The sequence below is a fragment of the Danio rerio genome, chromosome 13 (assembly GCF_052040795.2).
Source record: "Danio rerio strain M-AB ecotype USA chromosome 13, GRCz13ab, whole genome shotgun sequence".
Classification (NCBI taxonomy): domain Eukaryota; kingdom Metazoa; phylum Chordata; class Actinopteri; order Cypriniformes; family Danionidae; genus Danio; species Danio rerio.
Window position 1 is genome coordinate 698346 of NC_141033.1, and position 24155 is coordinate 722500.

Sequence of the window (24155 nt, forward strand, 5' to 3'; positions counted from 1 at the left end):
GAAATCATGTAAACCTGTTTGAACAAATTCTGACCTAATTGGCATCAGTGTGAATGCGAGGTGAAAGGTGTCTGTGTCCTGATAATGATGAGCATCCGTCAGTGTGTTGTGGGTGATGATCCTCGCTGCTGCTGAGATTGTGCTCTTCTGTCAGTGTCTGGAAGACGAGGTTTTCTCTCTGCTAGATTGAGTTGCAGGTGATGTGATTTCACCCATGCTGAGATGTCCTCCAGGCAGTCGGAGATCTGTATGGGGTTGCATGACTGAAATAAATTGTAAAGCTGTGTGTCCCCAGCATAGAGATGTTTCTGTAAGGATGTGCATCTCAGAACTGTGGCCGATACCATACGCATCTCGATGCACAGGCTACTAGAGCTGTGCAATATGACCATATACACCTCTACATGTGGAAAAAATAAAGCATCTGTCGTTTCATATTGTGCTCTCATTTATTTTATGAGGTCACAAAATGCATCATTTACTGTAATATTTTTAATAATTTGTATGAGCACCATAATACATGACATTACAGGGACGCAGACAGAAACGTGAAGAACAGCATGATGGGAAATTGTAATCTTTAAAGCACAATGTTTACACTTTGCATTGTATTTAGTGATATTTTTGTGTTTATGATGGACCTGTAATCATTCGTTTTTGAAAAGTGTTTTGTATATAGTTAATATACATGTTATTTTTCTGCATTTTTAATCAAACATTTATCAGTCCCTTTGGGCGGGGCTATCAGTCCTTTGCGGAAGGGCTATTATTCATTAAGAATGGAGCTATAAGCCATCTAGGGCGGAGCTATCAGTCATTTAGGACGGAGCTATCAGTCATTTAGGGCAGAGCTATCAGTCCTTTAGGGCGGATCTATAAGTCCTTTAGGGCGGAGCTATCAGTCCTTTAGGGCGGAGCTATCAGTCCTTTAGGACAGAGCTATCAGTCCTTTAGGGCGGAGCTATAAGTCCTTTAGGGCAGAGCTATAAGTCCTTTAGGGGGGCTACCAGTTCTTCAGAGCTGGGCTAACAGTCATTAAGATGGAGCTATAAGCCATTTAGGGCGTGGCTATCAGTCCTTTAGGGCGGTGGTATCAGTCATTCAGGGCAGAGCTATTAGTTTTTTAGGGCAAGGCTATCAGTACTTTAGGGCGGGGCTATCAGTACTTTAGGGCAGGGATATCAGTTATTTAGGGCAGGGCAATCAGTACTTTAGGGCGGAGCTATCAGTTATTTAGAGCGTAGCTATCTGTACTTTAGGGCGGGGCCATCAGTTATTTAGGGCAGAGCTATCAGTGCATTAGGGCGGGGCTTTTAGTTATTTAGGACAGAGCTATCAGTACTTTAGGGCGGGGCCATCAGTTATTTAGGGCAGAGCTATCAGTGCATTAGGGCGGGGCTTTCAGTTATTTAGGACAGAGCTATCAGTACTTTAGGGCGGGGCTTTCAGTTAATTAGGACAGAGCTATCAGTACTTTAGGGCGGGGCCATCAGTTATTTAGGACAGAGCTATCAGTACTTTAGGGCAGGGCTTTCAGTTAATTAGGACAGAGCTATCAGTACTTTAGGGCGGGGCCATCAGTTATTTAGGGCAGAGCTATCAGTACTTTAGGGCGGGGCTTTCAGTTAATTAGGACAGAGCTATCAGTACTTTAGGGCGGGGCCATCAGTTATTTAGGGCAGAGCTATCAGTACTTTAGGGCGGGGCTATTAGTTATTTAGTGCAGGGCTATTAGTACTTTATGGTGGGAAGTCAGAGGCAGATTTGTGCTGTTGTTTGTGGAGTGTAGAGCTGAGCTGAGCTGAGCTGTGATTCTGGAGCAGATCATTCATCTGTGTGGACATCGTCCTTCAGGCCATCGCTCAGCTCAGCCGCTGTGTTTGAGTGGAATAAAGATGGTGAAGTGTGCTGGAAACGATTCAGAGCGGAGGATTCAGCTGGAGATCTTTGTGATTGTTCAGCAAGAGTGATAGAAATCATAATTGTGTCCGTCTGGGGTCAGACTCAGAGCTCTGCAGGTGAAGCGGCAGACACTGTAGTCTGCAGAATAACTGAAATAAAGCGCAATATTTGCTCCAAGTCAAAACAGCAGGGTACAGAGAGAACAAAAACCTTTTAAAGATGCCATGGGTAATTTTTACATTTATTTCCTAACATTTAAAAGCAATTAGAAAGGCATTGCTTATTATGAACTAATGCAGTATATCAGTTATCTTATTACAGTAAAAACAAAAACAATGCCATTTATAACACAATGGAGATCAATGTCCAATTCACAAGTCAAGCTTTGCATTGATGCATCTTGTGCATTGTATTCTATCTGTCAAGTGACTGTATTTACATTTGAAAAAAGCTGAATCATTTACAACATTTAAATGAATCATTTAATTTCAGTTTGCTATCAGTTCTTTAGGATGGGGCTATCAGTCCTTTAGGGCGGGACTATAAATGGTTTAGGGCGGGACTATAAATGGTTTAGGGCGGGGCTATCTGTTATTTAGGGTTGGTCTATCTGTTCTTTAGGGCGGGACTATCTCTTCTTTAGGATGGGGCTATCAGTCCTTTAGGGCGGGGCTATCTGTTCTTTAGGGTGCGGCTATCACTCCTTTAGGATGGGACTATCGGATCTTTAGGGTGGGGCTATCAGTCCTTTAGGGCAGGGCTATTGTAACTTTAGGGTGGGGCTAGCTAGCGATCAAAAGTGTTTCAGAAGGTCAATCTGAAAATATAGCTTTTTTGTTGGTCAGCAATAAAATAAACAAACGAAAAATGTTATGTTAGATTAGAAATGATGATCTCTGTTAGAGGCATTTGCCCCAACCACCTCCCCATTATTCCCACTCTCTTCTCAGATGGGATGGCAATGGACCAAATTAAAAGTATCATCGGCCAACGGGCCCTAGTTTTGGTCATCTCTGATTTAAACATCGAATTCACTCCAGATGCTTTCAGCATTCTTCAAAACATCTTCTTTTGTGTTCATCAGAAAAAATAGGAACTCATAAAAGGTTTTGAACAAGTAAAGGGTCATTTTCAGTTTAGTGTGAACAATCTCTTTCAGACTATCATGACCAGAGCATTTGATTAGTCAGAAGAATAGATGAGAAACTAAAGTATGAACTAATGAATGAATTATCAATCCATTTAGGTGAGAGTAAGAAATTGCAAGCTTTGGATGTGTAGCCGGCCCACTGAAGCTAAGCAGGACTGCGCCCGGTCACTAGCTGGATGGGAGACCACATGGGAAAGCTAGGTTGCTGCTATTAGTTGTGTTATTGAGGCCAGCAGGGGGCGCTCAACCTGTGGTCTGTGTGGGTCCTAATGCCCCAGTATAGTGATGGGACTCTATACTGTCAGTGAGCGCCGTCTTTCAGATGAGACGCCAAATTTGCCCACTGGCCTTCTAACCATTCCCATATCATAATTGGCTTCATCACTCTGTCTCCTCTCCACCAATCAGCTGCTCTACTTCGTGAGCAGATCATCAGTGTTACAGCCTGCATGGGCTCTGTGTCGTGTGTTTGTGTGGTTTTTCCAGAGCGTGTGTTTATTCTCGCTGTGGATCCTCTGGGAAGTCTGTCGCACGCGAATCCCAGCGCTTCAATTAAAACCCCTGCCCATTGACAAGAACTCAGAGAGATCACATTACACGGCTAATTTAAACCTGCTGCTGCGCTCAACACACACACACACACACACACACAGTCTGGCACGCGATGCACAGTTCACTGGAGACTCAGGACACACTCATTATGTCATCATGCATACAGCTGTTATGAAGCATCTCACCTCCTCATCACTGTTTCCATAGTAACAGCTCTGTCGCCAGTACAGCGGTGTGTGTTTCACCTGGGCTGTACACCTGTATGTGCACACACACAGTCTGGGAGATCTCGTCTAGCGTTTGCAGGCTGAGGATGAGTCTGGTAGAGTCAGACTGCAGATATGATCATGAGCTGTGCGTGTTTGAGGTGAATGAGGGTGGACTGAGCCGAGTGTCCTGCGTTCTTCACCTGTTATGCTGACGTCTCCATCCACACGTGTGAGTTAGACTTGTGTGTAAAAGTGCAGGATTGGATTAAAAAAAGATTCCATCCAATGAGCAAAGAAGAACAACATCGTGACTTCCTGATGAACTGGAGTGTGGAAAAACTGTTAGCGGTAATCAGACTGGACCTGGAGCAGAAGCTGATGAACTCCAGCAGAAGCACAGAAAACAAAGCCAGTGCTGATGCTGTACAGTGCAGAGATCAACACGGCCTGTGTTCTAAGAGCTCTATCATACACCCAGTGCAATAAGCTGCAAGACGGGTTTGGCGTTATTTGTTGCTATTTTCAGACCAGCTCAACCCTAATTTTCACATTTTGCTCCACGTTTAAATAGTAAATTCATTTGCATCACTTTGTGCACTCATGGTCTATAAATGAGGTGTGTTAAGGCGCATTGTTGGAGCATTGCTATTGTGAGGAACTGAAATAGACCGCACCATTGACCAACTAAAAGCTGCTCCAAAGTCCAGCAGAGCGTGTTAGTTAAGTGCCTTGCTGACACACTGCTAAATACACACAGGATATCTTTACAGATTAACACAATTAAAGGATTAAAATCATCCAGAAATGATGATTTTCTCCATCAATATAAACAGCACTGCCTCCATGCCTTCTTCACCTCGGGGGGCTTCTTCAGTTTATTCAGGACCATCTGCATCTGAATAATGTGATTATTATTAGCAGTATTATTGATTATCTGCAGATTTATATTTGTTTTAACAAACACAAGTGTAGATGTGTCTAGCTGTGGGGTTTTGGAGACGTCTGCATCAGCATATGTGGATAAGAACAGGACGTGTGTTTGGATATAACTCAGTTTTCTGAGCACACTTCATTATTATTGTTCATTTATACCTTTGCTGGAGATTAGAGCTGAATTTAGAAATAGTTTTGAGGCAAATCTTTGCTCTTAACAAAGGAAATGAAATATGTGGGCTAATGGATGTGTTCAGTGGAGTGAGTTTCCACCGTTTCCTCACTCCACCAAAGTAAAGGAGTAAAGTGAAGGAGTAAAGTGAAGAGGCTGAATGGAGGAGGCTCGTTCTTTATCCTCGCGTTGCAGATGCTCTGTTGAACTGTGTTCTCTCTAGTTAAGTGTTCAGTTTTTACACATATAAAGTCGTCATGTAAATAGTAAATGCACCATGGAGCGACACAACTGACTCCTAAAGGGAATGAGAGACGACACTCTTATTGGTTTAATGCAGGTCATGCTCAAAACACACCCAGAACTCATTAAGAGAATCAACACAGCCCTGTTAGAGCATGCGCCGGGGCGCAGAGCGTATTTATCCATCCATTAAATAGCAAAAGTGTATTCAGACACGGCCTTAATGCTTTTGCACAATGAGCTTTAGACTTTGATCATCAAAATAGAGCCCGGATGCTTTTCCTACTTTAGTGGATTTACAAATACTGAAAATGCCTGTTTGTTTTCGGTCAAATTCTCAGATTAGGTTTGTCTGAGGTATTGGGCGTGGCTAACACTAAACCACGCCCCTCCAGCTGTCAGGAGCTATCACAACAAGCCACACCCACTGCGTTCTCATTTACTAATCTGTTTCTCTCATCACAATACGGGAGAAAAAAAATGGACGCAGCTTACATTAATATAATCAGTGTTATTTTTTTAAAACTTTCATTAAATCATTAGCTTCATTAAGGCTTCATTAAAGTGTTTGTTTTGATAATCATAGAAGGTTTATTTTGGGAATGCGAAATGTAGCCGCATTTCTAGAATCATCCATATGCTCTAACTGTGTGTTTCTCTGCAGGTGAAGGGCAACGTTGTGGCTGTGTTTAATGTGGGCACGTATGACATCAACATCGAGGAGAAGGCCAAGCTTGTAAATGATGGAAATTACCATATAGTGCGGTTCACCAGGAGCGGCGGCAACGCCACACTACAGGTGGATGACCTGCCGGTTATTGAGCGATTCCCACCAGGTGAGAGACACACTTTACTGTTCACTGCATGATTCTTTACACTGCAAAAATGCTTCTCTTACTTGCAGACTTTTTGTCTTGTTTTTAATTTAAAAGTGTAAACATTCTTAAATCAAGAAGTATTTCTAGACAAGCACACAAAAATAGTGCTGTTTTCAGAAATAAAGAGTCAAAATGAAGAGAGTTTCTCATTAAAACAAGCTAAATAATTTGCCAAGGGGGTCAGTGCTTCCAGACTTTACTTGTTCGGGCCACCCAAGTATATAACCAAACATAACCACACGTTCGCAATCGATTAAGTAGTAGAAAATCTGCTCTCGTTTGCCTGTTTTGTACTGCTCGTTCTGTGTGCACTAAAGCTGTCAACACTCCCACAGACAGCCTCACATGCTCTGCAGACCTACAGAGACGTGCCTTTTCACATCCGGCCGGGATTTCTAAATCTGCAGAAATGTCAGAGATTCGAGTTTTGCTTTCTCTTTCTCAAGCTGTTTAATTGTATGCGCACCGCCTTGAGAGCAAAAGAAACAATTAATGATTCATTTCTTAATCTTACGACTCAGAAAAACATTTCTATATACTCAAGAGAGGACAAAATTACATCTAAATTGTCTGCGAAATATTTGTACACCATTAGAAATGGTTAATCAAATCGTTTGCCATATTTAAATCATCTACATCTAAATATTCTCTTTATTCTTGTAATAATTATAGACTTTTTATTGACACTGCCTGTTCTTATTTATTTTTTTCTCTCACTTGCTGTATATTTTATTAATTTGATGATGTCAATACATTAAATATTTTATACATTTAAAATACTTTGGCAATACTGTACAAAATGTCATGCAATAGCAAGCTGAACTTGAATGAGAGAGAGAAGCAGATTGACCTGTCAGTGTGTGCACATGGCTCCTGCATAGCATAGAAGAGAAATAGAGCATTTCTTTAATCACTTCAACCCATTGAAAAGAAGCAGTTTATAACAGTTTCTTAATAAATACAAATATTGTTAAAAGCTAATTATGCTTTGTTTGTCGCATATAGTTTATGTGATGTGGGTAAATGGTGTTTCAATCTGGTATATTTCAGACCTGTGGGCATATCAAAGCAAAACAAGATTATTTCTCTTCCCCCAGTGTCAGATTATTTTGCTTGTTTTCACTTTATTTTGACTCATTATTTCTGCAAACAACACTATATTTTTTGCTCATCTAGAAAATGCTTCTTGATTTAGGAATATGTTGATATTTGGACTGGAAACAAGACAAAAGCTCAGAGTTAGAGTAGAATTTTGCAGTGTGGTTTACAGGAATCGTTAATACTGTCTGACTTTTATAATATGGACATGGTTAGTTAAAAAGCTTAATGCTTAGTTAATGAGTGAATGCTTACCTTTGCTATTTATTAGAAACTACTGTCTGTAGGCGTTTGATTCAGCACTTCTCTTGTAAATCAAAGAGTGATGGAGATTTTGGGAAACTCTTGAAGGCATTGAGGCATGTCATTATTCCTCATTAATTTGTGCAAAATGTTGAGGATACTCTAACCCTTTGGGATCAATAGATTTGATAATTGTAATGAATTATATGTAATTATGTCCACTCCGCTACTGTGATATTCCAGTGAATTCACTGTTTAAAAACAATAATATGATGAAAACCCCTGGTATATTTGAGGAACTCAATCTTTCTTAGTATTGCTTATTAGTGCTTTTTAAACCCTCCTGTTGACTCAGGGGTCAAAGATGACCCAGGCACTATTTTAACAGCAGAAAAAACCCTAAACAATTATTTTTCATCTTGAAATTTGGTGATAATTTTTTATTTTCATATTTTTTATGGAGGCTGAACACATTTAGGCTGAAAGGTTTGTCCTTCGGGGCAATTTTGACCGACCAGCTATAAAATAATTGGTCACACTTAACGATAAGGCTTCATTAGTTAATAATAGCTAATTACTAACAAGAATTAATAATGAACAACACTTTCAAAGCATTTATTAATGATAGTTTAACATTTACTAATGCATTATTAAAATGCGAATCCATGCTTGTTAACAGTAGTTAATGCACCGTGAGTTAACATCAACTTACTGTGTTTTTATTAACTAACATTACCAAACTCGAGCAGATACTGTAATGTGTTGTTCACTGTTTGTTCATGTTAGTAAGTGCATTAACTAACATTAACTAATGCAACCTTATTGTAAAGTGAAAAACTACTGAAATAAACACTGATCTGCTGCTGCTTTCAGTAGTATGGCAATAAATGTGATGTAAAATGCTGTTTAAGCTCTCGTTGGGAGCACTGAACACTGAATAAAGCACATGATCAGTACCTGAGGTGATTGTTGTCATAGTAGTTTATGCTGTTGCTCTGCTTTGATGTCGCAGAAATAGAAACGGTTTCTGAAATAGTAGTTTTGCACATCGCTGGTTTAGCACAAAAAATGGTTTTAACATTAAAAAGATAGCTTTTATCACAGGCCGTGACACCGCGTCGCATGTAGTTAGGACACGCTGAAATATTATGTAATAATTAATGTTAAATAAGTAAAAGAAATGGAGAAGCGGCCAAATAAATATCTGTGGACGCTCTTATCATTCACACATGTCAACGCCACTGGCTTTCAGCTTTGATAATACATGCAGTCCAGTTTCATCGGGTTGCTTCTTCTTTTTCTAAATGATTAATGCAGGTTGGGTTTGGGTAAGAAGTGACTGAGTTCAGGATTGGATTTTAGGACTCGAGAAAAGCTCAGACAGTCAGACAGGCTTCAGATGATAGCGGATGTTCCCATTCTGTCAGAAAATCCATTATTTATTTTGTCCAGTGAACCTGTGAGAGAGATCTGCTGCTCTTCAGGCTCTGATTATATACGGCGTCATCATTAGCCTGTGTTTACACTGATACAGATGAAAACGCTCAGTGTCCACACTAGGGATGCAACGATTAACCAGTTTCACTATTAACAGCGCTTTAATTCGTCATGGTTAGTTAATGGTAAAGGCTTCTCAACACAGCGTTTCTGCACAGAACAAAACTGCAGCAACTAAACAGTTATGCAAACTGTGCGCTAGTTTGTACACTGACTAATAACCACGCACACTAGATTAACTATGACTGAGGCTATTAACTAAGGCAGGCTCGTGCAAGTTCATTATTTCCAATGGAGGGACGCGCACGCGCTCACGCTTTTCAGGCGCACCGTTAGGATGACAGGGGGCCTTTGTGAATTCTGAGGAAAAAGCAGTACATGAAAACTACACAGGTTTGCAAACCCACTTAGGGCTCTATTTTGACGGTCCATGCGCAAAATGCAGGGCGCAAACGCTTTCAGGGCGTGTCAAAATGCACTTTTGCTAATTTAAGGATGGGAAAATCTGCTTTGCGCCGTGGCACATGGTCTAAAAGGGTTGAGTTTATTTTCTTAATGAGTTATAGGTGTGTTTTGAGAATAAACCAATTAGAGTCTCATCTCCCATTCCCTTTAAGAGCCAGCTGCGTCACGCCAAGAGCGCATTCGCTATTTACAAGACGCAAAGTAAGTCTAAGGGGAAAAACTGAGCATTTCTCCAGCAAACAGTTCACAGAAAACAGTTTTTTTAACAGAAAACAGTTAAACAGAGCATCTACTGCGTGAGAATGAGAGATAATGGATCTACTTTCACTTTCGCTCTTGGATAGGGAAACCTTTACACACAGACATCAATTAGCCTATAAATAATTAATTGTGTTTGTTAAGCGCAAATATTTGTTTCAAAGCTATTTCTGAATTCAGTTCTAATCTCCAGCAAACGAATAAATGAACAATAATAATGAAGTATGCTCAAAAACCTGAGTTATATCCTAAAACACATGCTGAGCCCCATATGGTCTAAAACCTGACAGGTGGGCAAATCTAAGCTTGTGTTTAATAAAAAACAAATATAAATATGTATATAATAAATAATACTGCTAATAATAATAACATTATACAAAAGCAAATTGTGATGAATGAACTGAAAAAGCCTCCCTGAGATGAAGAAGACAAAAGCAGTGATTTTTCATATTCATGTAGGCTAGAAAATAATATGTAGTAATATTTTAATCCTTTATATTTATATTCTATTTCTATTCTTATTATATCCTATATATATCCTTAATATTTAATTTTTTCATATGTAAAGATATTTGCCTATTGCTCTCTTGTGTGTATTAAGCAGTGTGTAAGCGAGGCGCAACTCTGCGCTGGAGTTTAGACTGGGTTTGTTTTGGTCTATTGAAAAATCTATTATAGTGTCTCAAAATAGCAGCGCGCCAGCAGTGCGCCTCAGAACACCTCCTTTTTAGAGCAGAACGCCTATGGGCGCACATATGAGCGCTAATGCATTTGCTATTTAAACAGCGCAACGCCTCAAAACCACTCTTGCGCCAAGCTGAAACTAGCAAAAGACTATTGCGCTGCGCCTTGCGCCACACTTCGCTTGGTGAATGATAGGACCCTTTATGTTACATATAACGGCGCAGATAAGACTGATAATGTGGTGAGTGTTGATCCGCCAGCCGAGATCAACTGAGTGATTTCAGAGAGAGCGCTGAAAGACTCGGGGTGGACCAGCTGTATGGCCTGAATCTCGGTGCGTTGCATTCACCGCGCGTTCATCTGCCCTGCTTATATAGTGGGTCGGCTGACTCGCCTGCTTTATTCCACAAACACAGAGATGAAAATCAGCGCATAGCGAGACCGAGCATTTACAGTGACCAAACACAAACTAAAACCTTTAAAGAGGTGCAGAACTCTTTCTTACTATCTTTTGTTGATTCTTTCTGTTTATTAAATTGACATGCTTATAAAGCAATAGTGCAAAATAAATATGTCTTACTGCAAATAGTGTTTGGACAACAGTTGCAGGATGACACTGTATATCTGTAACAAAATATAAAACATTCAAAGTATTTTAAACAGCCACTACAAATGTGCTAGGAGCCCTAGGAGGTTAATTCTGTGTATATATATAGTCATCTGTACACAGTCTATGCTGCTATAAACTAAATTAAGTGTAAAATATATGTAAATGTAAACATAAGAGCTTAAGTATTCAGTTTTTAACCTTTGACCTTGTAATTTAACCAATGAAATGTCTTTTTAAACTTTAAAGGACACATTGATAGTCACCGGCTGGGAACTGGTAGACTTCCATATCGGCGGCTAGTTGAAGAATCGCTACCGAAGAACGGTAAAAACCACGATAAAGCTTAAGTAATACTATTTTAACAGTTTTAACAGTAGTATTTTTGCTTTAAAGCAATAATTTAAGCATTAATTGATATTAAAGTAAGCTATTTAAATAGGGCACGCTTGGAATAATGTATTAATGATAACTAGTTTGTTTAAACACTCAGTTAAAGGGACTGTACGTTTAAAATAATCTAAACTATATATAATGTAAAGATTTTTGATAAATTAATTAAGTGTAATGTAAAATTTTGATCTAATAACTGTAGCATGTGTCTGTGATGAATTAAGAACCTGGCACAGTAAATAGACCATATTTAATCATGTGATTTAGAAATAAAACAATAAATAGTATTTCAATATATATATTTTAAAGTAACAAGCTTGAGTCCCTTTAACAAGATTTTACATCAATAAAAATGAGATAAATGATAATAAGTTATTTAAATGCATGTCTGATTTGAGATTTTAATATGCAGTGTGCCTCCGCCGTCGCTGTTCTGTTCTTGTTGATTTCAGTTTAATTTTCCGTCTTCATTTTCTTCACGATCTTCATTTATCTCTGCATCAGTGCTGAAAGGCAGACTTGGTTATTGATTTTTCAGTTTGTAGTGTGTTGTTCATTTGTAAACAGCACTATTGTGTTCACACACCTACGTCAATGCATTAGATCACTTCCAGAATTAACATTTACTAAAAGTTTTTCTGTCATTTAAGATGTTTGGTTTTTTCTTTCTTCAGTCATAAAGAAATGAAGGTTTTTGGGGGAAACACAGATGATTTTTCTCCTTTTAGTCATGATGGTTGATTGTCAACACTGCTTTATGAAACATTTATGAATCGTTTGTTTTACATCAGAAAATTCAGTCGTATATGTGTGATACCATTAAATCCACACGAATCTCATGTATTTACTCTGATCGCCCTCTAGTGGAGAATCACTGAACTGGTTTCATCTCTCTGCAACTCTCACATGGTCACCAGCAGGTGTACTGCAGCAGCTGATGTTTGGCTGTTGTAGCTGTGGGATAACTCTTATCATTCAGTGGAGTGATATGGAGTTGCAATGCACTCTAAACCTGCTGGAACTACTTTAGCCGTGCCTTAACCAAACACCTGAGAGTGACCATCTGCCAATCAGAATCAAGCTTTCAATAGACCTGTAAGCTGGCCGGCAGAGCTCGCTTTCTGCAGTTCTCACATGGTCGCCCACTGAAGCTAAGCAGGGCTGCGCCCGGTCAGTACCTTGATGGAAGACCACATGGGACAGCTAGGTTGCTGCAGGAAGTGGTGTTAGTGAGGCCAGCTGGGGGCGTTAACTGTGTGGTCTGAGTGAGTCCTAATGCCCCAGTATTGTGAAGGGGACTCTATACTGCTCAGTGAGCGCCGTCTTTCAATTGAGACGTTAAACCGAGGTCCTGACTTTCTTTGGTCGTTAAAAATCCCAGGATGTCCATCATGGCCTCCTAACCCTCCCCATATCATAATTGGCTTCATCACTCTGTCCACCATTCTCCACCAATCAGCTGCTGTGCAATCTGGTGCAATATGGCCACCGTCACCTCATCCAGGTGGATGCTGCACACTGGTGCTGGAAGAGACCCCAACCTCCCCCAATGCTAGAGGAAGGAAGGAAAGAAAGAAAGGAAGAAAAAGAAAGAAAGGAAGAAAAGGAAGGAAGAAAAGGAAGATAGGAAAGAAAGAAAGAAAGAAAGAAAGAAAGAAAGAAAAAAGAAAGGGAAAGAAGTAAAGAAAGAAATGAAGGAAGAAAAAGAAAGAAAGAAAGGAATGAAGGAAGGAAGACCAGAAAGGAGGAAGGAAAGAAGAAAAGGAAGGAAGAAAAAGAAAGAAAGGAAATGAAGGACGGAAAGAAATAAATGAAGGAAAAAAGAAAGAAAGGAAGAATAGAAAGGAAGAAAGAAAGGAAGGACGGACAGAAATGGAAGGAAAGACAGAAGGAAAGGAAGAAACGATGAAAGCAAAGGAAGAAAGAAAGGAAAGACGGAAAGAAAGAAATGAAGGAAGAAAAGAAGGAAAGAAAGAAAGAGAGAAAGAAAGAAAGAAAGAAAGAAAGAAGAAAGGAAAGGAAGGAAGGAAATAAATAAATAAAGGAAGAAAAAGAAAGGAAGGAAGGAAGAACAGAAAGGAGGAAGGAAAGAAGGAAAGGAAGAAAAAGAAAGAAAGGAAATGAAGCATGGAAAGAAATAAATGAAGGAAAAAAAGAAAGAAAGCAAGAATGGAAAGTAAGAAAGAAAGAAAGAAAAGAAGGACGGAAAGAAATGGAAGGAAAGACAGAAAGAAAGGAAGGAAAGGAAGAAAACAAGAAAGAAAGAAAGAAAGGAAAGACGGAAAGAAAGAAATGAAGGAAGGAAGGAAGAAAAGAAGGAAGGAAGGAAAGAAAGAAAGAAATAAATAAAGAAAGAAATGAACATCTAACATGACAAAAGCGGTGAGTAAATGTTCATTCTGGAGAAACTAACCCTGTAAATCAGATGAAGTTGTTTCTGAGAGTCTGAGCTGATCGATCTGCCTTCATCATCACTCTCCCGTCACTGTTCACTCATTTACTGTAGTATTTCTGAATCACTGCTTCACATGCTTCACACCTCTCCATCACCCACAGAGGATCTCTTTAAAGAGGCCTTTCAGCAAAACCACCGCAGCAGCATATGTGTTCCCATCTTGCTTATTTCAGTTCACAGTTGAAGACTGAATTATATATTTAAATGTGCTGTTAAACAGAGAATTTACCACATTTATAAACATAATAGTTTGAATAACTGATGTGTTTCCTCGTCTCCATGATGACAGCACATAATATTAGACTAGATATTCTTCAAGACACTAGTGTTCAGCTTACAGTGGCATGTAAAGGCTTCACTAGGGTAATTAGGGTAAAGTTAGGGTAATTAGGCAAGTCATTGTATAACAGTGGTTTGTTCTGTAGACAATCCAACACTAATATTGCTGAAGGGGTGAATAATATTGACCACAGCTGTTTTAATTCCAGCCAAACAGGTGTTCTGAAGGACACCTCTCACCCTGCTCACAGACAGTTTTCTGTCCTGCCCTCCGGCAGGCGCTTCAGGCTCCCCCGGACAAAAACCAGCAGACTGAGGAGCAGCTTTTTCCCCAGAGCTGTCTCCCTCCTGAACTCTGCCCCACACTGACTCTTTTGCCCCCCCCCCAATACACCCCCCACTCTCCTCTAACTTAAACTCCTCGCAATCACTGCACTGTTTAACATTTGCACATTTAAAAACTTGCACATTCACTGCACCACATTGAACTGTTTACTTATTGAACTGTACATAACCACTGCATATGGACATTTGTAATTATGTAGACACCCACTATACATATACACTTGTAATCTAGTACTGATTATTAATAGCAACCTGTACATATATTCATATATTGTAAATCTGCTCATAGCTTATCCAACCTGTATATAATGTCGATAGTACATCCATCTGTAAATATCACCATAGTTTTCTATAACTGCACTTTATAACTTATTCCTGTATCCTGCACCTGCTGCTATTGCACTGCTGGTTAGACCTAAACTGCATTTCGTTGTATTGTACTTGTACATGAGTAATGACAATAAAGATGAATCTAATCTAATCTATCTAAAAAACTGAAAGAAGTAAGATTTTCTCCAGAAGTAAAATATATTAGGAAATACTGTGAAATGCCTTTGCTCTTGGGAAATATCAGAAATAAAGATTCACAGAAAGGGGAATAATTTAGTCTTCAGCTGTGTGTGTGTGTGTGTGTGTGTGTGTGTGTGTGTGTTTCATCAGCATTGCTTTGAGCAGGATAATGCGTCGTCTGCTCAGGCGTGATTATTCCTCATCATCTGTGTATGTGTGTGTGTGTGTGTGTGCGCTGCAAAAATGTGTTGTTTCTAGTCCAAATATCCAAAAATTCTCAAATCAGTCAGCATTTTCTAGACAAGCACACAATAAAGTCTTGTTTTCAGAAATAATGAGTCATAATGAAGAGAGTTTTTTCTTTAAATCAACAGATTTGAGCCGATTTGAACCGAAACAGTGTTGTTTTTCACACAAGGTTATTTCTCATTATTTCTGAAAACAAGACGATATTGTGTGCTTTTTATAGAACGTTCAGTCTGATTGGAGAATTTTTAGATGGACAAGGAAGGGTTTTTTTTGCAGTGTGTGTTTGTGTATGCGTGTGTGCGAGTGTTTGTCCGTGCAAGTGCTTGCGTGCATGCATGTGTGTGCGTGCGAGCGCTTGCATGCGTGCGTGTGTATGCGATGGGTTGTGTGCTTGCTTGTGTGCATGTGTGTGTGCGTGCATGTGTTTTTATGTGAGTGCTTGCGTGTGGGCGTGTGAGAGACTGCGTGCATGCATGCGAGTGCTTGTGCGTGCGTCCGAATGCTTGCGTGAGTGAGTACAAGTGTGCATGTATGCGTGCATGCATTCGTGTGTGTTTGTGTGAGTACATGCATGTGTGTGTGAGTGTGTGTGCGAGTGTGCGTGCATGTAAATGTGTGTGCATGAGTCTGTGTGCGTTGAAGTGCTTGTGCATGTGTGAATGAGTGTGTGTGTATATACAAGTGCTTTTGCGTGCGTTTGTTTGTGTGTGTGCGTGAGTGTGTGTGTTTGTATATACAAGTGTTTGTGTGTGTGTGCATGCAATCGTGTGTGTGTTTGTTTGTGTGCATTAATGTGTGCGTGCATCCGTTTATAAGTGTGTGCATGCATGTGTGCGGGTGTGTGCATGTGTGCGTGCGAGTTTGTGTGTGTGTGTGTGTGTGTGCATGCATGTGTGTTTGTGTGTGTGTATGCGTGTGTGTATCTCAGTGCTGCTGTAGTAACTCGGCTCTCCTGCAGGCCGTCAGCTCACCATCTTCAACAGTCAGATGACGATCCGCATCGGCGGCTGGCAGAAGCAGCAGGTCTCGGGCTTTCAGGGTCAGATGTCGGGCTTTTATTACAACGGCCTGAAGGTGTTCAGCATGGCTGCGGACGGAGACCCAAACGTGCGCATGGAAGGCAGCGTGCGGCTGGTGGGAGAGCTGCAGTCCTCTTCTACACCACACGGCGGCGCCACTGTCTATCAGAGCTCAGTGACGGAGATCAGCAGCACCACCAGCAACACCATCACCATCACATACAGCACACCAGCAGACGAGCAGCAGGTCAGAGCTCAGGGCTGCTGCACACTCAATAGCACAGTTTATCCTTCATTTTCACACACAAGAGTAAAGAATGAAGAAAAGAAAGAAGGAAAAACATTCAGAAGCTTATTTTTATTTTAAACATAATAGTTTTAATAACTAGTTTCTAATATCTGATTACCCTTATCACGCAGACACAGAACACACACTCCTGTTTCACTCGGGCCAGACAACACGGGAGCCGACAGCAGTTGGTTTTTGTCAGCAGAAGTTGTTTGGGTTCAGCTTGGTGTGTCCTGGCCTTTAGTTGACTAACATTAATTTATGCCCAGTTCACACTACAGGATTTTAAGCCCGATTTGAGCCCAGTTTGAGACTGATTTGAGATCAATTTGGGCCCAGTTTGAGATTGATTTGAGACAGATTTGAGATCAATTTAAGACCATTTTAAGACCTTTTTGAGCCTGATTTGAGATCGATTTGAGCAAAATTTGAGACCGTTTTGAGACCGATTTTAGACCATTATTAACCCAATTTGAGACTGTTTTGAGATTGATTTGGGACCGTTTTATGCCCATTTTGAGACAAATTTGAAATCAATTTGAGACCGATTTGAGATCAAATTGAAACCATTTTGAGATCGTTTTTGAGACTTTTTTAGCCCAGTTTGAGACCGTTTTGAGCCCAGTTTGAGATTGACTTGAGCCCAATTTGAGATCGTTTTGAGCCCAGTTTGAGATCGATTTGAGCCCAATTTGAGATCGTTTTGAGACCATTTTGAGATTGATTTGTGCCCAATTTGAGACCGTTTTGAGCCCAGTTTGAGATTGATTTGAGCCCAATTTGAGACCATTTTGAGCCCAGTTTGAGATTGATTTGAGCCCAATTTGAGATCGTTTTGAGCCCAGATTGAGATTGATTTGAGCCCAATTTGAGATCGTTTTGAGCCCAGATTGAGATTGATTTGAGCCCAATTTGAGATCGTTTTGAGCCCAGATTGAGATTGATTTGAGCCCAATTTGAGATCGTTTTGAGCCCAGATTGAGATTGATTTTAGACCGTTTTAAGCCCAATTTGAGACCGGTTTGAGATCGTTTTGAGACCGTTTTAAGCCCAATTTGAGACAGTTTTGAGACCGGTTTGAGATCGATTTGAGACCGATTTGAAACTGATTTGAGACCAGTTTGAGACCCTTTTGAGCCTGATTTGAAACCAATTTGAACACTCAACTAAACACTTTCAGAGAGATTTCAAACTGTGTCAGTGACGTCATCATCACACATCAGCCAATAGTGTTCACCTCTTTCTGACTGCTCCGCCCTCAACCTCTCATTGATTGGTTTAGGGGTGGGACAGAGCTGTTGTGTGACAGAGTTGTTGTCAGATCGTGTAGTGTGTGACGCCCTCTTGTGGATCATTTACATAGTGTAAACACCATAACGTTTTAAAGGTCCTGTGAAATGTGCATTTTTTATTGGATGTTTGACGTAATCTCAACTAAATAATGAAGAGAGGGCGGGGCATATATTAGCTTCCCCCTCCTCCTCTTTATAAAAGCAGCCAATAGCGTTTAGTTTTTCCTCACAGCTCTGCCAGTGAGAGTGGTTGAGCTCACATGTATTAAATGAGCAGCCAATGAGAAGAAGGGGCGGGGCATGTTAGGCACTAAAGAGCATTTGATTGGTCAGAAGATTTAATGAGAGACTGAAGTATGAGGAGACGACAAAACAATCCTTAATCCATTCAGGCGGAAGTGACAGACTGCAAACTTTACACGTGCATATCAGGTTCATATGATCTAATCGTGAATTTTGTCTCTGTTTTAGAGCACACTAGCTTATTGATATCCTTAACACTAACAATACTCTTACTAACATCTAAACAGCTTTAATTTCATTTCATGAGATCTGTAAAGACAAAATCAAGTCACATACTCTAATCTGCTAATGATTAAAGTCTTGTAGTGTGAACTGGGCTTAAATGAGTTAGTGTGTTGTTCTGTTTTTCATCCTCTCTCTCTGTGTGTGTGTGTGTGTGTGTGTGTGTGTGTGTGTGTGTGTGTGTGTGTGTGTGTGTGTGTGTCTGCTAGACTACAGATGAGCTGTTAGTGGCGTCCGCCGAGTGCCCTAGTGATGATGAGGACATTGACCCGTGTGAGCCGAGCTCAGGTGGGTTACAGTCGGCTGGTTCTGTTGTCATTACCGCATTTCTGACTGAATATCAGTCTCCTGCTGCATGTGGTTTTCAATGTGAAAGTTCCAGTCTTCAAGAAGGATCGTCTCTGTTTTGTTTTATGCCATGGTAAGTCAGTTGTTTTGTACACACTGCAAAAAAAAGATTACTATCGCTATTTTAATTTACAAGTCACACTATTAACAAACCATTAATTAGGACTTTTAGCTCAATAAAGGGTTTATTATCTGCTTATTATTGGTTAGTAAGGTAGTAGTTGGGTCTAGGTGTTAGGGATGTAAAATAAGATCATACTTTATATAGAGCAATCATAATAAATATAATTGTGTGAGAATGAGGGTAATGTGTTGCACAATCGCCTCACAGCAAGAAGGTTGCTGGTTTGAGTCTCGGCTGGGTCAGTTGGTGTTTCTGTGTGGAGTTTGCATGCTCTCCTTGTGTTGGTGTGGGTTTCCTCCGGGTGCTCCGGTTTCCCCCACAGTCCAAACACATGCGGTACAGGGGAATTGATTAACTAAATTGGCAGGGAGTGCGAGTGTGTATGGATGTTTCCCAGTGATGGGTTGCAGCTGGAAGGGCATCCGCTGCATAAAACATATGCCAGATAAGTTGGCGGTTCATTCCGCTGTGGTGAGCCCTGATTATTAAAGGGACTAAGCTGAAAATAAAATTAATGTTTGAGAATGATGTAAACACTATATGTGACCTTTATTTTGTGTATTTATTTTGACTTATTTATGTATTTTGTGTATGTGTTTGTTATAATCAGGGTGTCCTTGGCTTCTTAAAAAACTTAAAATGTCTCAAAAACTAAATTTTAGGCTTTAAAAAGTCTTAAATTGACTGGAATATTGTCTTGTTTGTCTTAAATCATTTTAAACAGGTCTTAATTTTCCTTTGTTTATGTAAAGCTACCCAATCGATCTAACACATCCAATCACCAATAATACAAAACATTTAGTAAATCTCTGTTTATAACTAATATTATAACAGTCTGTTGTGCATGCCTTTAGTTTATTAAGAGTTTTTGTTGAAAAAACAGTATGTATAGAACTAGGGGCACATTATATGAAATATGTGGCTAAGAAGTAATTAATTAAACAATTTTAATTACAGTTTTTAAATGTTTTTAAACATCAGTAGCGTTTACCCCTATACAAGTCTGAAATTTCATTATTGATGCTCTTGAAAAGGCTTAAATTTGACTTGGTGAAACTTGCAGAAACCCTGAAAATACACATAAAAAGAAAGAAAACCCAATGCTGATCTTCAGTCAATATTGGAGGGACCGGTGACTTTTAAGCGTGAGAAATAAAAGCTGTGGTGTGTGAGCGTGTGAACTGGCTCAAATGCGTGTCCAGACTTGAGATTGTGATTAAATTAATTAAACTGAATCTTAATAAGTGTAAATAAATAAGGTGTAAATGAGGCCAGGGTTATCAAATCCTGAATTCTTTCCTCTTCTCCATGATGACAGCACATAATATTAGACTAGATATTCTTCAAGACACCAGTTTTCAGCTTAAAGTGACATTTAAAGGCTTCACTAGGGTAATTAGGGTAAAGTTAGGGTAATTAGGCAAGTCATTGTATAACAGTGGTTTGTTCTGGAGACAATCCAACACTAATATTGCTGAAGGGGCCAATAATATTGAGCTTAACATGACTTTAAAACAATTAAAAACTGCTTTTATTCTAGCTCAAATAAAACACATCAGACTTTCTCCAGAAGAACAGACATTAGAGGAAACACTGTGAACAATTGTGAGGGCGAATAATTCTGACTTCATCTGTACATAATAACTTTAACTAATAAAAGCTATTAGTTAGTAATAAATTAGTAATTAATAAAGTAACTAATAAAGTTATGGTCACTAATAAGCTTAGCTTTTCTGACTGTAATGCAGTAATGTGCACCTTTTGTAAAGCTGCTTTGAAACCATATCTATTAGGGGTGTCATGATTTTGATTTTTAATCGAAATCGATAAAAATTTATGCTCAATTTCGATTATCGAATCAAAAAATAGAATGGTTGATGCTGCCACGCCCCCATGTCACGTCAGCTTGGCTTGCCAAGCGGGAAAAAACAGGCTTGTTGAAGTGCTTGTTAAACTGCAGACGCAGGAGACCCGTCGACAGAGCTTAAACCCTCTCCTCTTTCAATGAAGTCGCCGGTGTGGAAGCATTTTGGATTTCCAGTGAGTTATGTTGACAACGTTCGTGTTGTCGACCAAAAAAAACACAGTTTTGCAAGCTCTGCTTTGTACGTATTACGTACGGTTCGTCCGATAGACAACACCGGCATCGCGATCCTCTGCCCGCGAAAAGTACACACTCAGGCCCTGTTTACACTGTCTTTGTTTTTAAATGGCATTTTAGAACGACAACGATTTGACATCCACAGTGGCGTGTAGCGTTTCTCAGCAGCCCTCCTTCCTCTCTACCTCTGAAAATGCACATCACGTGACCACACAGACACAGACGCACACACAGCCATGCGCTCGAGACAGCAGGTCCAGGCAGTCAGAGGACTGCTTCAATCTTTCACTCACCTGTACTTAGTCATTTTAGCGAACACCTCAGATACTGTTGGCTGGTTCCTGTTGGTTGTGCGTCTTTTTTACCGACGCCATTATAACGACACAGATCACTGCCTATTCACGAGTCCTGCAGAAAAAGTGATTGACAGGTGGTAATTATGTGTGTGTCCTGCCTTTATTCATTTACTGTATGATTTGTTTATGGGTAAAACAAAGACCAGGTCAGGTAGTTTAAACGGTAGGCTACTAATAATTAATTGGTCATTAATTAATTAATTATTCATATTCGAAAATCGAATCGTGCCTTTAGAATCGAAAATGTAATCGAATCGAGAATTTGGAGGATCGTGACACCCTTAGTATCTACTGTGAAAGCGCTATACTAGTTAACTTGAATTGACTAAAGTGACCCTGTGTTGTTTTCGTCCTCCAGCAGGCCCCACAGGCCCCACGATCAGCAGTTTTCCAGGCCCGGCGGAGGTTTTCCGGGAGTCCAACGGCACCACAGGGATGGTGGTGGGCATCGTGGCGGGAGCGGCGCTCTGCATCCTCATCCTGCTCTACGCCATGTACAAATACCGCAACCGAGACGAGGGGTCGTACCATGTGGACGAGAGCAGAAACTACATCTGCAACTCCAACGGAGCGGCGCTGAAGGAGAAAAACACTGCAGACGACGACAGCGGGAGCAAGAGCAAGAAGAACAAAAACAAGGAGTATTACGTGTGATCCAATAATCCTGCAAACACTCAGAGTTTGTGTCTTGTTTCTAGAGCGAATATCTAAAACCTCTTTAATCAAGAAGTATCTTCTAGATGAGCACTAAATGTAGTGTTGTTCTCAGAAATAATGAGTCAAAATGAAGAGAGTTTCTCATTAAAACAAGCAGAATAATCTGACACTGGGGGAAGCAGAATTCACGACACACTGAGGACTGAACACAGGAGGTCAGTATATACACAATGTTTTATCAACAAAGTTAATAATGAAGCTTAACTGAGTTTGTGGAGATTAAGGACACACGACACATAATCATGAGTCCAGGAAGACGAGGAACACAGGGACGCTAGAACAGGAGAAAAGCTGGAGAAGGATTGGATGAAACTCAATGGCTGTTTCTCAATTCCAAAAAGGCAGAGAACAGACTTGCGTTCTTGTGGAGAGCAGTCTTGAGTGCTGAGGAATGAGATGCTGCATTCTTCCTGATGGTCATTCACGCGTTTTTAATGGTAAATGATTTAAACATTACAGCATTCATACAATGATTTACTGTTTCCCCCTTTTTAAAATATATACTCTGCATAAAAACATTATCAGCATACTCTGCACAATATAAATAAACAGATTTTAATACGAACTTCAGCAAATAAACAACCCTTAATGTGTTTATTCCTTTACTAAGATGTCCATGGTAAAGTTTATATTCACCGTTTCATTTAGGGAAACTCCTGAAGTAAATAAGTCACATCTCTGAACTTTAATAATGAATCTAGATAAAATGCTGCACTTCCCACCTCCAGTCACAATGACTTCTGGGACTTCCAGAGCGAGTTCGGTGCGCATGCATGGGTGCGTTTCAGCCTGATCTCACGAGAAAACGTAAGTATTTTTTGTTTTGCCAGTTTAGTGGCTAATTCGTACGAGTTCAGTCGTACGAAATGGTACGATTTTAAAAAGGAGGCGTGGCACCTGACCCCACCCCTAACCCCAACCGTCATTGGGGGATGAGCAAATCGTACTAAATTGTACGAATTAGATCGTACGTATTTTTACGAATTAGCCACTAAATGAAAAAGTTACGAATTGCCGTGAGATTGTTTTGTGCGTTCTCGATATCAAGAACACATCCGGGAAGTTTCACGTGTCCTCTGTTCTTGCGGTCTTGATTATTGCAACTGAACTTTAGCAGCTGATGATGACGTTTCACGAGAAGGCAAGATCGCTGAAGAACGCATACTGAGAAACAGACAGAGTGTGATTTTCAGGGCTGACACTGGCTGACTGAAGGTGAGTGCTCTTTGTAGTGTGTCTGTGAACAGGTAATTAGTAATCCAGTAAGCGGGTGTGAGCTGAATGGTTCCAGCGACTGCCCGACAAAAATAATCTTGTTTTTGCTAAATTATTCTGCTTCCTCCAGTGTCAGATTACTCTGCTTGTTTTAATGAGAAACTCTCTTCATTTTGACTCATTATTTCTGAGATCAAGCTGATATTATTATTTGCTTGTCTAGAGAATGCTGACTGATTGAAGAATGTTTAGATATTTGGATCAACAAGACAAAAAATAGCAAGAAAACAAAGCTACATGTGATAAGACACACTGAGACATCAGATCTTACAGTACAGTACGCAGGGGCACAGTAATGGGGGGAAATGGTGACAGAGTGCATTTAGGGGCCCAGCAACAAGTCTTCTCTTCAGTCAACCCCCTCATCCACGCTCTTGACTTGGGAGATCGCCAACATCACAACTTTGGAAATGAACTCGCTGTTTCTTGTATAAATTACGCAAGAAGAGGAATGAAGCTTTCTTTTAAATCTTTTTTGATCTTTTACATTTGGTTTTGCCTGTTTGTGTTGCTGAAACTTTTCCTGATGCATCTGTGAAGAACACGAGGAGAAAAGAAAATGAGTCTGCTTCATCTGTTGGGCTTTTCACACTGAGCTTAACCCAGAGTTATCACTGATTCAGTGATTCATTCAGAGTGAGTCTCCAGTTTGCAACTCACTGATTCAGTGATTCATTCAGAGTGAGTCTCCAGTTAGCAACTCACTGATTCAGTGATTCATTCAGAGTGAGTCTCCAGTTAGCAACTCACTGATTCAGTGATTCGTTCAGAGTGAGTCTCCAGTTAACAACTTACTGATTCAGTGATTCATTCAGAGTGAGTCTCCAGTTTGCAACTCACTGATTCAGTGATTATTTCAGAGTGAGTCTCCAGTTAACAACTTACTGATTCAGTGATTCATTCAGAGTAAGTTTCTAGTTAGCAACTCACTGATTCAGTGATTCATTCAGAGTAAGTTTCCAGTTTGCAACTCACTGATTATTTCAG

The 24155-nt window shown here is 40.1% G+C and overlaps 1 protein-coding gene and 1 long non-coding RNA gene across 8 annotated transcripts in view; one reads left to right on the forward strand and one right to left on the reverse strand.

The window, feature by feature from the left end:
* nrxn1b (neurexin 1b) overlaps positions 1 to 24155 on the forward strand; it is a gene marked incomplete at its 5' end in the record, with an annotated part of 604334 nt that overhangs the window by 578739 nt on the left and 1440 nt on the right. For 5 of the 7 annotated variants that reach the window (NM_001440732.1, NM_001440733.1, NM_001440734.1 and 2 more), the window contains 6 exon segments: positions 5826 to 5997; positions 16081 to 16388; positions 18457 to 18535; positions 21535 to 23972; positions 24017 to 24107; positions 24144 to 24155. The exon segment at positions 24144 to 24155 is cut by the window's right edge and continues 147 nt beyond it. In NM_001440732.1, the coding sequence (NP_001427661.1) occupies positions 5826 to 5997; positions 16081 to 16388; positions 18457 to 18535; positions 21535 to 21830 (855 nt within the window). In that variant the 3' untranslated portion in view covers positions 21831 to 23972; positions 24017 to 24107; positions 24144 to 24155. 7 annotated transcript variants of the gene reach the window in all.
* On the reverse strand, positions 16488 to 21768 carry LOC147840959 (uncharacterized). The gene is made up of 3 exons (XR_015505716.1): positions 19756 to 21768; positions 19516 to 19712; positions 16488 to 19455 (listed from the first exon to the last, which is right to left on the reverse strand). It is a non-coding gene; the product is annotated as an uncharacterized LOC147840959 (long non-coding RNA).